The 15,690-nt window shown below is 39.0% G+C and overlaps 1 protein-coding gene across 5 annotated transcripts in view; it reads left to right on the top strand.

Moving 5' to 3' along the window:
* ppp1r13bb (protein phosphatase 1, regulatory subunit 13Bb) overlaps positions 1-12,370 on the top strand; it is a 51,324-nt gene extending 38,954 nt beyond the window's left edge. For 2 of the 5 annotated variants that reach the window (XM_079889261.1, XM_079889265.1), the window contains 12 exons: positions 1,033-1,229; positions 1,805-1,969; positions 2,154-2,343; positions 3,778-3,927; positions 5,626-5,750; positions 5,838-6,324; positions 7,375-8,111; positions 9,232-9,369; positions 9,476-9,609; positions 9,697-9,863; positions 11,065-11,264; positions 11,474-12,370. In XM_079889261.1, the coding sequence (XP_079745387.1) occupies positions 1,033-1,229; positions 1,805-1,969; positions 2,154-2,343; positions 3,778-3,927; positions 5,626-5,750; positions 5,838-6,324; positions 7,375-8,111; positions 9,232-9,369; positions 9,476-9,609; positions 9,697-9,863; positions 11,065-11,264; positions 11,474-11,515 (2,732 nt within the window). In that variant the 3' untranslated portion in view covers positions 11,516-12,370. The remainder of the gene's footprint in view (positions 1-1,032; positions 1,230-1,804; positions 1,970-2,153; positions 2,344-3,777; positions 3,928-5,625; positions 5,751-5,837; positions 6,325-7,374; positions 8,112-9,231; positions 9,370-9,475; positions 9,610-9,696; positions 9,864-11,064; positions 11,265-11,473) is intronic. The other 3 variants (XM_079889262.1, XM_079889264.1, XM_079889263.1) reach the window with 3 other exon arrangements.
* The last annotated feature ends 3,320 nt before the right edge of the window (positions 12,371-15,690 follow it).

Below are 15,690 nucleotides of genomic sequence, written 5' to 3'. Positions count from 1 at the left end.
TTAACCTTTTGTGTGTCTGTGTTAAAGGGTTAGTTCACCCAAAAAAAATCTGTCAGTAATTACTCACCCTCATGTTGTTCCAACCCCATAAGACTTTCGTTCATCTTCGGAACACAAATTAAGATATTTTTGATTAAATCTGAGAGCTGTCTCACTCCTCCATAGGCTTCTATGTTATTGAAAATTGCCGGCCCAGAGAGTTAGTAAAGACAATGTTTAAAATTGTCCAAGTGACTACAGTGGCTCAGCCATAAGTTTATCAAGCGACGAGAATTCATTTTCTTCTGTGTGGGCCTCTGACGTGAGTTCACGTAGTGTAACAGCGCAGCGCTTCTGGGTTGTACGTCAGAAAGTAGGCTCACTATTGGCCAGCATCACACACATGACCAGCGTCGGCCAATAGTGAGCCTACGTTCTGACGTTGCACTGCGCTGTTATACTACGTGAACTCACGTCAGAGGCCCACACAGAAGAAAATTAATAGTTGAATAAAGTGGTTATTTTTGGGGGGGGTTTGCGCACAAAAAGTATTCTCGAGCACATAAATACACATGCTGTGAGGTCAGGATTAGGACTACGATAGCCTGTGAATTGTAATGAACTCGGACAATGCCAACTCTCCCACACACGCAACTCCAGATGGGATTGTCCACTCTGCTGGAGATAAAATGAGATTTTTGTGGATTGTTATCAGTATATCATGGCAGGTTCATGGTGAAGATTTTCTATTTCTGAAACTTAGTTTTAACCCTCATTTGAGTGTTTTGTTCATGTTGTGCTAGCATTTACGCTGTTATAAGGTTAAAAAGTTGTGAAAACAATAAAAGTCACTTTTGCTTTATATAATAATCTGTTCAGCCTGCTAGTTTTGCATTTTGCATGAGCTCCTGTACAACATGTGCAGCCATACATGATATTTTCATTGAACATTAAATAATAATCCTATAGTAATAGAGAAAGTATGTCGGCTCATGCATGTCTGTGTGTTTGCACGCAAGTTGGCGTGTGTATAACTCTGCTGTGTTCTGTTAGCCGCAGAGATCGAGCACATCAGCGGGCTGTTCCAGGAGAAGCAGGCGGAGCTGCAGTCGGCCGTCTCGAGGGTGGATCAGCTCAGCCAGCAGCTGGAGGACCTGAGGAGAGGCAAACTGAACGGCCTGCAGACCCTCGGCGGTCAGGTCACCGGCAACGCTGCCCTGGAGCTCCGCAAACTCTACCAGGAGCTGCAGGTATGGGCACAGTTTAGCCATTATTGTAATTAATAGATTTTGCTGTGGTGATTTTCCATTTTGGAATATGAGATTTTTGCATTAAAATATTCAAAAACCACTAGAACAGTGTTATATATTTTGTTGACTTGTGTGCTTGCATTATCCCAAATGTTTCCATCAATGTTTAAGTCCAGAGAAATCTGCATTTCCTCCATGGCCAGTGAAAGTGCTTAAGTTGATCAGGTTCATTGGTTGTTTGTGTATGAGGTTTGCAACCCTGTTAAAAGAGTTTGGAAATAATGTCTAAATGCAGTTTAAAATTATGTGAGTGTTAATTTCTAGCAATAATCATTCAAATTACATACACAAAATGTATCAAATTAAAAACAAAAAATAGTACAATGTTTTGAATTATCAATTCAAAATTGTTGAATTTGACATTTTCTGTTATAGAAACATGGAATCAGCCATAGCCTTTGCTTGATGATTAGTCTGTGTATGTCTGTGTTACTAGTATGTGTGCTATTATCATTTCTGTCAGTGATGATATTGATCTTTTTTTTTAATCCAAACCCCCCAATTCCCCCCATCAGATCCGCAATAAGCTGAATCAGGAACAGAACAGTAAACTTCAGCAGCAGAAAGAGCTGTTGAATAAGAGAAACATGGAGGTGACTCTGATGGACAAGCGTATCAATGAGCTCAGAGATCGACTGTACAAGAGAAAAGCAGAGGCACGTCAAAAAGAAAATCTTCCTGTAAGGCCATGAGAGTGCATCACTCACTCATGCTTCTTAGTTTCATTTGTTTAGCAGGCTTGTTCAGAAACCATTCAGACATCTAGAGAGTTTATCTGGTACTAGAGAAATGTTTTTGAATTTCAACTAGGCTCATTACCTTTTTTTCCCCATTTTTCCTTTTTCCCCTTTCCTCTTCCTGCAGCTGAATAGAGTAAATGGTCCTCCCTCTCCACAGCCTGCTCATGGAAACACCGGCCGTGTGGCTGCCGTGGGACCCTACATCCAGGTCCCAGTGCCAGGCAGGCAGGAGGGTTATGTAGTGCCTCCTGAACCCCTCAAACCTCAGTCACTGGGCGTCAACACCCCAGCCAACCATGCCCGCTCCAAATCAGGTCAGTCCTTAAACACTGACTTATGCATGATAACGGCAAACATTTATTTGGAATTAAATGGTACCAAATAAATGGTACCCTTTATGTCTGTTTATCTTTATCCTACATTGTGAATCAGCTTTATAATTTTGTAATACATAAACTCTTTAGTCTCATTGGGTTGAATATGAAACTGCTTTGATCACTTTTGTTCGACGGTAGTCTGCATTTAGGTCTACATTTAGTCTTGCAGATCCAGACTTCTGATTAGCAGCATAAAGTCTAGTCAGCTTATTCCCGCTAAGACAAGTGCTCACATCACGTTTAAGTTTTGGTAATTGACCAGCAAGCAATGAAGTTGATTCAGATAATGATGCAGCAATCTCTGTGAATGTTGAACAGAAAACACCAGAATTTATTTTTTTATTTTTTTTTGTGCAAATTTGTCAGACACAATTATTTTAACAGACACAGTTCAGAAAACTAGTTCTCCTCATTAAGGTCTACTTCACTTCCTACTATGTGCCTCAAGCAAAACACTTTTTGAAAGATTTGATGACCCTTTTTCAAACTTTGGCAAATCCACCAACTAGTTCTTCCTAAATTTTATCCACTTGATACCTTGCAAATATGACTTGTTTTGTGACAGACTACGTAACAGCCAGCCAGTCGGTTTTAAAGAGTCGTTTGTGTCTAAAGCCTAAAATTTGGCTGAACGTCTGCCACATGCGTACAGCCAAATGCATACCCTTTCAAAGTATGCTCCATTTCACCGCTTAAACGAACACACGTTGTGTCCTGTCTCTTTCTTTTTTCTACTGTGAAACGCTGACCTGGGCCAGTGTTGCCACCTTGTGGACCATCTAATTAGTGCAAAATGTGTGGTTTCGAAAAATCAATATGCACATACTATGCTGATGATGAAATTTATATAATGCGCACAGCCGCACACCCTAGCGTACATGCCAAAATATACTATGGGCTTAATAAGATTGGTGTTCGGTCAAGTGCTACAGTATTCCTGTAGCTCACACAGTTTACCGAAGGTGTTAACAATCCCAAGCTCACGGATCTGATTCCCAGAGAAGTTTGACACAGCTCAAGTGCTGCTGTCATTAAAGCAAAAGAGACTGATCAAATACAAAGTCATTCTGAAAATGAGCTAATTAAATGTATACCTTGAATGCAGTGTAATTTGCAATCTGCAAATACGTAAATGATAATAAAGTGGTTTGGTTCTTCTCTTAAAGATCACGGCATGTATCCCATTGCTTCCTGCTGTGGGTTCGCTCTCTTCAATTACTGTTTTATTATGAAGTTGATTTCTCATTTTCTTCACTTCTAACCTCTTGTGTCCTTTCTGCTCTGTGCTGTGCATATGTGTATGTGTGTCTCTTTTTTTTCTCTTTGCTGTCCCTGTACTTTGATGTTGTGGGATTTGTGCGGGGGGGTTAGATGGAGTGAGAAAGCCTCCCGGCCCCTGGAAGGTCTCTGATTTAGACATCATAGTGGACCCGATTGCTCCGCCCCCTCCAGAGCCCCGCCCAGGCCCGGGGGCTCCACCCCCAGTCACCTGCTCTGCGGCAGGGTCGAACAGCGCTTCTCGTGAGTGGGAAGGTGTCTGATGGAAGGCAGGAGGAACGGCCTATGAACCTTATTCAGTGTAGTGAGCAGGATCAAAGCAGTTGACTAAGTCTCCGTGACTTGTTACATTACCCTATATGGCTCATGAGTCTCAATGCAGAATAAGTAAATTAGTGTCATTGATCATGTGACTCCTTTGTACATACGGTATGATTTTCTTGCTTCCATTGAAGCTTAAGATGGTCCTTGGATCATCTCAAATCATTCTGGAGAACATGATCATCAAGTTTGACACAGCTCAAGCGCTGCTGTCATTAAAGCAAAAGAGACTAATCAAATACAAAGTCATTCTGAAAATCATGTTCATTTTCAATTTAAAAGATTTACTCTACTGCTGATAATATACACTAGTTTGGGCTGGATGAAAAAAAAATACAATAAAAACAGATACACTATATTTTGGGAAATATTATTACAATGTAAAATTACTTTTCTATTTTAATATATTTTAAAATGTGATTTATTCCTGTGAGAGCAAAGCTGAATTTTCAGCATCATTACTCCTGTCTTCAGTGTAACATGATCCTTCAGAAATCAATCTAATTTGCTGATTTGCTGCTCAAGATACATTTCTTATTATCAATGTTGAAAAAGATTTTATTTTTATATATTTATGGAAAGTCCTTCAGGATTCTTTAATGAATAGAAAGTTCAATAGAACAGCATTTTTAAATATAGAAATCTTGTTACATTAAAAATATTTTCACTAAGTCACTTTTGATCAAATATGCTCTTGCTAAATTAATCTATTTCTTTCAACAACAACAACAAACAAATGTAAAAAAATAATAATAATTAATAAAAAATGTCAAAATAATAGCATTTTTCTAGTGATCTCAGACTTTTGGACTCCACTATCTAAGCAAATTAACTGAGTCTCTTACAGAGATTATTTAACTTTTTTCTAAGTAGAAGTAGGTTCTGGTAAAGTTCATATCCACTTAAATCGCAGAGAGACAATTTTCCAAGCAGAATGTGGCTTAAGAGAAAAGTCAAAATTATAGGTTTTTCATGAGAAATTGTACCTTAATGATACACTAGATCCTGCTGCCTGGTTAATTAAATTCACTCTACTCTTTACTGCAATTCAATAAGAGTCAAAAGCTGCTGATCCTGTCTTTTGGGAGTATGTGTGTATATGATTGTGTGTGCAAGAATGTAATTAGATTGTGTGAGGGTGAATGTATGTGTTGGCATGAGAAGCTCTACCCTGATTAGGTTCACTGGGCTTTCTACTTCTTCCTCAGTACATTTAAACTCACTAAATTACTGGTTTCATTTCATCATTCTCTAACATTCAGCTAACTTGTTGACTTCACACAAAATATTCACGCCACACATCAAGCTCTTTCAAGTTCCAAAATCATCAAGATATCTTGCAGTCAACAATATTCATGCAGGCTTTGCAGAATACCATTATGTTACGATTTAGGGTCATCTGAACTGTTCTTGTAGATGTAAGGAAGTAAACTTAATTTCCACATGCAAGATTGTTACACTTCATATCTCCTAACTCAAGAACATGCCTAGACAACTTTAGAAGTCATGTCTAATATATTAGCAGTGCAGTTCGTCATACTGCTGTAATCATAAATGTGCTTGTGAGGGGTTTTGTCATTTCTGATCTTGTTCTAATGCTCCCTTTCTTTCCCTTTCTAGCTAATGATGCCGGTTGGCCCACCCTCAACAAGAGCAACACATCAGTCAAGCCACCTGACTGGAAGGAGTCTGGAACAGACACGACCAGTAAAACGGCATCACCTGCAGGCACTCCTGCAGATAAGGTACGTCTAACTAACACCAGCATACACAATTGCCCTCTTATTATTTTACCATCATAAAATGTTTTCCTGTTTTCTTTCCCCCTTTAGGTTCAGGATTCCAGTAAGATGGGCTCAGGTCCTCCTCTCAACAAGCCCCAGCCTCCCCCATATGGAGCCCATACCAGCAACCACCCCATCTCATCTGCCAACTCGGGTTCCACCAGCTCCTTGGATCGCCGCAAGGACGTTCCACTCCGGCCAGTGCCCAGCCTACCCAACAACCCCCCGCCGCTGCCGGCCTGGCCCCGTGTCCCCCCTACACCCTCCGGCTCTTCATCTCAGCAGATCCAGCAGCGCATTTCTGTTCCCCCCAGTCCCACCTTCCAGCCCAGTCCACCCTTTTTCCCCCCCGGGGAGAGACCAGACCCTCCTCTAGCTGTTGCGGTAAGGCCGTTCATCCCAGATAAGGGCTCCAGACCGCAGTCACCCAGAAAGGGCCCAGCCACCATGAACTCAAGCTCCATCTACCACATGTACCTACAACAAGCAGCCCCAAAGAACTACCCTCTGAACATCAAGCCTGCAGTCAAAGCAGGTATACATCAGCAGCTGATTTGATATTCAAGTTCAACAGTTTAATACTTATACTGGCAATTTGTTCTCACCTTTAATGCAGTCTTTTAACATTACGGGGTGTTCGCATCAGGTTTAGCTAATACTGTACAATTATGCAAGGAGACTTCCAACTTGATACATGAAAAATATTATATGAATAGAATTAATAGAACATATTTAAATAATTTTTGTTATATATATATATATATATATATATATATATATATATATATATATATATATATATATATATATATACATATATATATATATATATATATATATATATATATATATATACATATATATACATATATATGTATATATATATGTATATATATGTATATATGTATATATGTATATATATGTATATATATATATATATACATACATATATATATACAAAATATTAATAACTGTGCAGTTCAACTGATAAAATATTACAACCAAAAACCGCTCTGCAGATATTAACTGAAGTCAACTTTAAGTTGCATTTTGTGTGTAAACCTATTATATCAATATCTAAAATTATGAAATTTCATGAGCTCTTCATAATAATAAACACCCATGAAAAAGTATAGTAGAAGTGTCTGAATACCACTATAATAAAATGTGCATCTATAAAGCAATATGCTTAGAATAAAAGATTGCTCTTGGGATTCTATGAATCAGTATAATTAATATGAAAAAAAAAATCTGTATTTTTACACAGTCCATGTTCACACAGGACGCTTCTTAGTGTTTTTAAAAACAGATAGATGCGGTGCAACAGAATGCAGGTGTCTTTTTAACTTTTTAAGTGTTTTCAAAAATTCCCTACTAAAAAAAAAAAAAAAACTAAAAACATCACAGGTGTCAAAGATGTAATTTTAGCACTTCACATAAAAAAATAAAAAAATAAAAAAGCACGTGCAGACTGATTCAAGAATGAAATGTCCTCTTTGAATTATGTGGTTTATTTCTTGATTATGTGTTTGTGTTTTATTCCTGAGTACAGTATAATTGAGTATTTTGTTCTTTTTGCCTGCAGTATATGGTAAGCCAGTCCTGCCTCCCAGCTCTACACCCCCCTCCCCCTTACTTTTCGGAGGCTCTGGGGCCTTTCCTGCCCTGCAGGGTCCTGGAGGAGACATGTTGGATCTTGAGCTGGACTTCGATGGTCAAATCATAGGTGTTCCTGAGCCGCCCCAACCCAGCGTGGACCACATCCCACGACCTCTCAGCCCCACTAAACTCACACCCATGGTGCACTCCCCGATGCGCTACCAGAGCGATGCTGAACTGGAGGTCTTGCGCAAGAAACTGGCCAATGCTCCACGTCCGCTTAAGAAGCGCAGCTCGATTACAGAGCCAGAGGGCCCCAATGGGCCCAACATCCAGAAACTTCTCTATCAGCGGTTCAACACGCTAGCTGGAGGGATGGAGGGAGGAATGGGAGGTGTGAGTGGAAGTGGAGGAGTGACTCCATTCTACCAGCCCTCCACTGCCACAGGTGAAATGCTGTTTGATGCAGACAATGGGAATCCACCTTCAGAGACGCCTACCACGCCCTCTGAGGGTGCTGTTGTTGAGGACGCTGTCCTGCAAGGTGACGCCAATGATAATGAGCCCCTAGAGCAAGCGGTTGAGCCGCTGACCCCTCCGGCACCAGAACCATCAGAAGACAATAACAACAATCCTGCGGAACCTGTAGCGGTTTTGCCGAGTCCTGTAGTTGAGGCCAGCACCCCTGAAGAAGCAGACACCTCACCCTCATCCCAACCCACGGTTGGTTTACTGATACATATATTATATATTACTAATAATAACAATAGTCATAATCAATTATTGTATATAAATATTATTTAGATTATAATTATTGTATATTACAATACAGTCTAAAAACTTAATATTACCTATTATACAATAATATATTTTTTTGTATTGTATTATAATATGCCTTCTAAATAATACATTTGCAATACATTTGCTATAATTAAATTAGAAATTATTATTATTATTATTATTATTATTTATTACAACATAAAATGTGCCATTTTAAAAAATGGTCACGTTTCATATCTCAAGTCTGCAGGTAGAACTACATGAAATCCAGCATTTACTATTCCATTTCAAATAAAAAATCATAAAGTATCTGATTAAATTTGCATATTTTAAAATGCATTTTTCAGTCATACTGAATAGTTTTTTGTTTTTGTCTTTTGGGCATTTTGGCATACGCCGTTCAACAGTTTGGGGTCAGTAAACATTTTTTTCAAGAAAAGAATTCCTTTATTCAGCAAGGATGCATTAAATGAATCAAAAGTTTATAATATAACATATGATTTATATTTTAAATAAATTGAGTTCTTTTAAACTTTATATTCATCAAAGAATCCTGAAAAAAAGTATTACAGTTTCCAAAAAAATATTAAATAGCACAACGGTTTTCAACATTGATAGAAATAAGCACCAAATTAGCATATTAGAATGATAGAAAAATCTGTGCAACAACGCCATGTGAAACATTATGTCCAAATACATTCAATTCAATAGCCATATGAATGTATGAAATCTTACTTATGTTCTCATGTTCCTTGTGAGGTTAGATGTCATGTCAGACACGAGCAGATGCAAATTTCCTGTTTCCATCCGCTCTTCTCACACTGACAGCTACTCTCAATCGCTGTGTATTGGAAAATCTCGTCGTGATGACCTTGTTAATGTTTTCACCACTACTATAGCAGCTGAAATAGATGCACCAGATATTGACTTGGCTGATTTGTACAAACCCATCAGATGAAATCGCTTGCAACAGTACAGACAGTCGGTCCTAAAGATCAGATTTGAAAAACAAATGAGTTTGAGTGCTGTACGAACAAAGCCTAACGGTCCATGTCCTCAACAGGGCAAACGCACTAACCTAAAAAAGCCAGACTCAGAGCGGACGGGTCACGGCCTTAGAGTAAAGTTCAACCCACTCGCCCTGCTGCTGGATGCCTCACTGGAGGGCGAGTTTGACCTCGTACAAAGGATAATCTATGAGGTATGTATATTGATGTATGCCATGTGGCGTAGTGAACGGATCTTGCAGACACAGATTGATTTTTTTTTTATTAACCAATTCCTATTTAATTCTTCTCATTTCTTAGGTTGTCAATCCCAGCACCCCTAATGATGAGGGTATCACACCCCTTCACAACTCTGTGTGCGCTGGACACCACCACATCGTCAAGTTCCTGCTGGACTTTGGCGTTAATGTGAATGCAGCAGACAGTGATGGCTGGTGAGGACACATTGTTGGCTCTGTCAGTGTGAAAGAGATTGATCAGTCAATAAAAGCTCTGATGTGCGTGTGTGTGTGTGTGTGTAGGACGCCCTTGCATTGTGCCGCCTCCTGTAACAGCGTGCACCTGTGTAAGCTGCTGGTGGAGTCTGGTGCTGCCATCTTCGCCACCACCATCAGTGATGTGGAGACGGCAGCAGACAAATGTGAGGAGATGGAGGAGGGTTTCATACAGTGCTCACAGTTTCTCTATGGTAAGAGCATCTTTCTTTTCCTCTCCAGAGAATTTCTGTATTTGGCCTTCTCTCACACCATCCGATTTGAGAACTCTAATTAATTTTATGGGAAAGTAAAGGCAGTTAAGAAAATATATTTTTTAATTAACCAAACAACCCATTTGTGCATCTCAGATTGTACAAATTCATCAACAAAATGTTTGGACACTCAAGTCTCACTTAATATATGAAAGTCACTGTATTAGATGGCAAAATATTAAACCAAGTGACTTTTAATTTAAAGAAATAGAGCAAACGGTTACACTTTATTTTAAGGTGTCGTTGTTACAGTGTGATTATGTATTTAAGTACTGAGTAATATTAAGCAACTACATGTACTTACTATAGGGTTAGGGTAGGATTAGGATTTGGTTGAGGGTTAGTTGCATGTAATTATGCATAATTTACTGTTATTACTATGGTAAGTACATGTAACATATGTAACAAGGACACTGTAAAATAAAGTGTTACCGAGCAAACACACAAATTAAGTGCTACAAATGAATGAAAGCAGATCATTTCTCTTTAATATTTACTGATATTATAGATTTGTTTTGTTGAACATATTTTTGCTGTATTCTCATTGCATTTACAAGCCTTTAACCAGCAGATGTCCTCAGCGTACAGAGTTTAGAGCGCTTTGAATGAAGTGAACCAATCGCTGTACAAAATTATTCACTGTGTTGAAGTTGCCCGTTGTCGGGTTGTTTGGCATGATTGATGTGAGATTGTTCATGTGAACTCACTTATTGTGTGGAGCTGCCACAAAACATAAACATATTAAGTAGCACAACTGTTTTCAACATTGATAATGATAAGAAATGTTTCTTAATCATTAGAATTATTTCTTATGGATCATGTGACACCAAAGACTGGAGTAATGATGCTGAAAATTCAGCTTTGACAATACAGGAATAAATTACATTTTTTAAATATATTAAAATAGAAAACAGTCGTTTTAAATTGAAGTAATATTTCATGAGAGCATGAGAGACTTTTTTTCAAAAACATCTTACTGACAAACTTTTAAATCAATATTATTACTCAATCCTCACCAATATAATTAGGTGTAACCTATTTTTTTTGTGTGTGTGTGGTGCTCAAGTTAATGCTATAATATTGTACTGCATGTCACACTTGCATACCGTATTAAGAGCTTTCTCTCTCTGTGTGTTTACAGGCGTGCAGGAGAAGTTGGGCGTGATGAATAAAGGAGTTGTGTACGCTCTGTGGGACTATGAGGCTCAGAGCGCAGATGAGCTTTCCTTTCAGGAGGGTGACGCAATTACTGTCCTACGCAGGAAGGACGATACCGAGACAGACTGGTGGTGGAGTAAACTCAACGACAAAGAGGGCTATGTGCCACGTAACCTATTGGGGGTAGGTGCACACATAGGCTATAATTGTGCATTACTTTAGTGTGTATTGAGTGTGGCACACCACATTTTAAAGTAATTGAGAGATTAATTTGATCAATTTAATACATCCTTGCTGAATAAATGTATTCATTTCTTTCCAAACCCCCCTTTTTAACAGTAGTGTACAGTATATTATGAAATGACTGGTTATGTGTTTCTTTGTTTCTATAGCTGTACCCCAGAATAAAGCCACGTCAGAGGTCTCTGGCGTAACCCTCTTCTTGGTGACTAACTGGACTGATGTCTCGAGGTGTTGAGCCTCCATCTTTCACCTCTATGTGCCACTTGGACAACAGAAGGGGTGAAGCTGCTAAGCCCTGAACCGGGAGACACAATCAACCCCACTACCCACAAACACACTCTCCAGCCAACACCAGGCCAAACAAGCAGCCTCAGGTTTCTCGGTCTGCCCCCGTCAGCTCTGCTTCCAGGCCTCCGTATCTCCCCCTCCACTCCTCTCACGGTTTCTTGTATCCATGTAAAATAGCTGTACATCACACCTTGGGGATCAAGCACTAATCTCTTTGACAAGAGCTTTCCTTTATGTGTAGTTGCTTTCCCATGATGCTTTGCTGAAAGGATCAGGGCAGGAAGTGCTCTTTGTCAAAGTGAGATTTTTTAGTACTTTTAATTGAACTGGATGAATGAGAGCTGATATGTTATATATGTTTAAAACAAAGGACTTGCGCGTGAATTTTATAGCTCATCTACAAAACAAGTGTATAGACCAGAAGAGAGCAGAGAACAAAATATACTTAGTTTGCATAGAACGATTATTCTGATATGACTGAAAAACCCCATGTACTGATAGGCATGTATATGATTCATAAAGGTGCATATGAGTGAGGGTGTATGGGATTTATGTATGCTGTAAGTGAGATTTTTCTTTTTTCACTGCAGTGAGCATCCTACAGAAGTGTGAAGTTCAGAGAAGTGTTTTTCACAGCATTGGAGTGTTTTGAAGAGTGTGTGACGTGTGCAGAGAGATTGAGGTGAACCATCATTATCAATCAGTATTTAGTCTACAGGTACTGACACTATACGGTCTTGTCAGGATTTGCTGGAGTGCGACAGCTTGCTTGAATTCAGCTGAAAATGTTCTGCGCATTTACATTTTTTTTTTTAAATGTTGCTTTATATTATACCAGCCCATTCCATTCCACTCCACTCCTGTTTTTAGTCATGTGATTTTTATATTCTGCCGTTGAGGCAGTGAAGAGCTTTATTGTGGAGTTTAACCTTGTAAATACTGTGAGGATGGGAGAGGAGACATGCTTGACTCAATGCTGTTAGACTAAACTGCCCGTGTGGGCTTCTGTGAAATACAGTGACTCGCACCTTGTGTTCTATACATGTGCACAAATAAAAAGAAATGAGTCGTAGCAAGAAATCATGTCACCTTGTGTTATTATGCCCAGTCTCTGTTTTTGCTTGATAGATTGATTTTAACATCTAGTTTAACGCTTTTTTTAGTGGCAATGTGACACCTGATGGAATGAATATTGCGGAAAGATGAGAGAGTGCTTTGCTTTTAGCTAAAGAACTTCTATCTTTGGGGCACATCAAATAAAGCCCAGCACTCGGGTCACACTCCATATCTCACAGTATGGGAGTATTAACATGCAGTAGGTTCCTGTACCTTTCATAAAGGTTCACGAGTCAAATACAGAAAATCCTAGAGAAAGTATTTTTAACAATATCAGATATACATTTAGATCAAAGATTAATTTACTTGCATGACAACCCAAGGGTAGAAAATTTTTGTTGTTTTTTGAATAGTACAGATTTGAAACCACGTCACTTAGATCTTGTAGAATTTGATCAACATTTTTAATTCAGCGGGACGAGACTTTGTCTTTAATTAGTCAGGAACATGGGTCGAAATAATTATGCTTTTAAAATTCTTCACTGTGTATTTTAAATCGAATAGCGAAAGAGATCTGTGTTGTTCAGATAGTTGTCGTATATGTGGGGCTAAAGAGGGGTTTTGTGTCATCGTGCATGTTACTTTTCTCTGCGATGTCAAAGATTGACAAAGATTTGATATTTTATTGCAATTGTTGGGTGGGTTTTTCATGTGGGTTAACTACCAAAATGTATCATAATTAAAATAATGAGATAACTCTGTACAATGAAGGTGTATCTAATACAAAAAAAAAGACATTGTTGGCTAAACACCTGTAGTATTCAGGGAAAATATGGTTAACTAAATTAAGATTCAGCACCCAAGGACGACTTCCTGGAAAACCAGGACAACATATCACAGCCTCCGATAACACCAGACACATTATCCCTCTCTCCAGCATCTCCACTTCTGTGCTTATCAGAGAAAATGGAAGAACTGGTGTATGCTGGAACCAAACTATCCCACTCTTTTGCTGCAATATGGCAAAAGAAATCAAAACTGTTTTAAAAACGTTTGATCTGACTCAGCATGTACATGGACCCACACACAATCGTGGACACACTCTCGATTTACTTATCAGTAAGTGTCTAAACATTTCATCGATGGTTATTAAGGATGTAGGATATATTGATCTCTACTGCCATTGAAGCTAGATCTGTGTCTGTCAAGAAGAGATGCTTAAATGAGAACACTAGTGTACTATTTATGGCTATATCTTTAACACCAGGCATATCTGCTGACTGTTGATTTTCTCCTTGATTCTTTTAACTCTTAAGTTAAAAGTGTAATTGATGATATTGCTCCTGTGAAAGTCAGGAAGAAGAGTGGCAGACTAAAAGCACCTTGGAGAAACTCAACAGCAGTGCAAAATATGAAAAGACAATGCAGAAAAGCAGAGCGCATGTGGCGGAAGACTAAACTTAAGTTGTAGTCTATCATAACATCTACAAAGACAGCATCCATGCTTTCAATATGGAACTAGGCAAAGCTAGACAGACTTTCTTCTCGAATATTGGAAACACCAACTTAATCAACACACACTCTTTTTGCTACCGTAGAGAGACTGACGAACCCTCCAAGCCAGATTCCCAATTAATTGCTCTCAGACAGCAAATGCAGTGAGTTTGCTTCCTTCTTCTCTGAGAAAATCAAAAATATCAGAAAGGTGATCAGCACAACCTTGAGTTGCCCTGGGGTCAGACAGATCAGACCACAACCTAAGAAAGTAGTTAGTTACTATGTCTGATTTCGAAGAAATTGATGGCAAAACTTTGGAAGAAACCGTATAGCACCTTAAAACATCAACCTGTGCTCTTGACACACTTCCCACATCTTTTTTCAAAAGTGTATTTAACTGTTTAGAAGCAGATCTTCTACAAGTGGTAAATGCCTCACTTCTCTCTGGGAGTTTTCCAAACTCCCTGAAAACTGCAGTTGTCAAGCTCCTCCTGAAAAAGAACAATCTGGATAAGACCATATTAAGCAACTATAGGCCGATCTCAAATCTTCCTTTCATAAGCAAGATCATTGAAAAAGTTGTCTTCAATCAGCTGAACAAATTCTTAAGCTTGTATGGATACTTTGACAATCTGGTTTCCGACCACATCACAGCACAGAGACAGCGCTCATAAAGATAATAAACTATATTCGCTTAAATACTGATTCAGGCAAAATATCAGTGCTGGTACTACTCGACCTCAGTGCTGCATTTGACACTGTCGATCACAACACTTCTTGACAGGCTGGAAAACTGGGTGGGGCTTTCTGGGATAGTCCTAAAATGGTTCAGGTCATTCTTAGATGGGAGAGGTTATTATGTGAGTATAGGAGATCATAAGTCTGAGTGGACATCCATGACATGCGGAGTCCCTCAAGGCTCAATTCTTGCGACACTCCTGTTCAACCTGTATATGCTCCCAATGAGTCAAATAATGAGAAAGAACCAAATTGCTTACCACAGCTATGCAGACGATACACAGCTCTACTTAGCCCTATCGCCTAATGACTACAGCCCCATTGACTCCCTGTACCAATGCATTGATGAAGTTAACAGTTGGATGTGCCAAAACTTTCTTCAGCTAAACAAAGACAAAACTGAAGTCATTGCGTTTGGAAACAGAGATGAAGTTCTCAAGGTGAACGCATACCTTGACGCTAGGGGTCTAACAACTAAAAATCAAGTCAGGAATCTCAGTGTGATTCTGGAGTCAGACCTTAGCTTCAGTAGTCATGTCAAAGCAATAACTAAATCAGTATACTATTATCTCAAAAATATTGCAAGAATTAGATGCTTTGTTTCCAGACAAGACTTGGAGAAACTTGTTCATGCTTTTATCACCAGCAGGGCGGATTATTGTAATGGACTCTTCACTGGCCTTCCCAAAAAGACCATAAGACAGTTGCAGCTCATACAGAACGCTGCCGCCAGGATTCTGAGCAGAACCAGAAAATATGAACATATCACACCAGTCCTCAGGTCTTT

Source organism: Squalius cephalus (assembly GCF_949319135.1).
Source record: "Squalius cephalus genome assembly, chromosome: 12".
In the NCBI taxonomy this organism is placed as follows: Eukaryota; Metazoa; Chordata; class Actinopteri; order Cypriniformes; family Leuciscidae; genus Squalius; species Squalius cephalus.
Note: the sequence above shows the minus strand (reverse complement) of the source record. Positions and strands in the feature narration are given on the sequence as shown.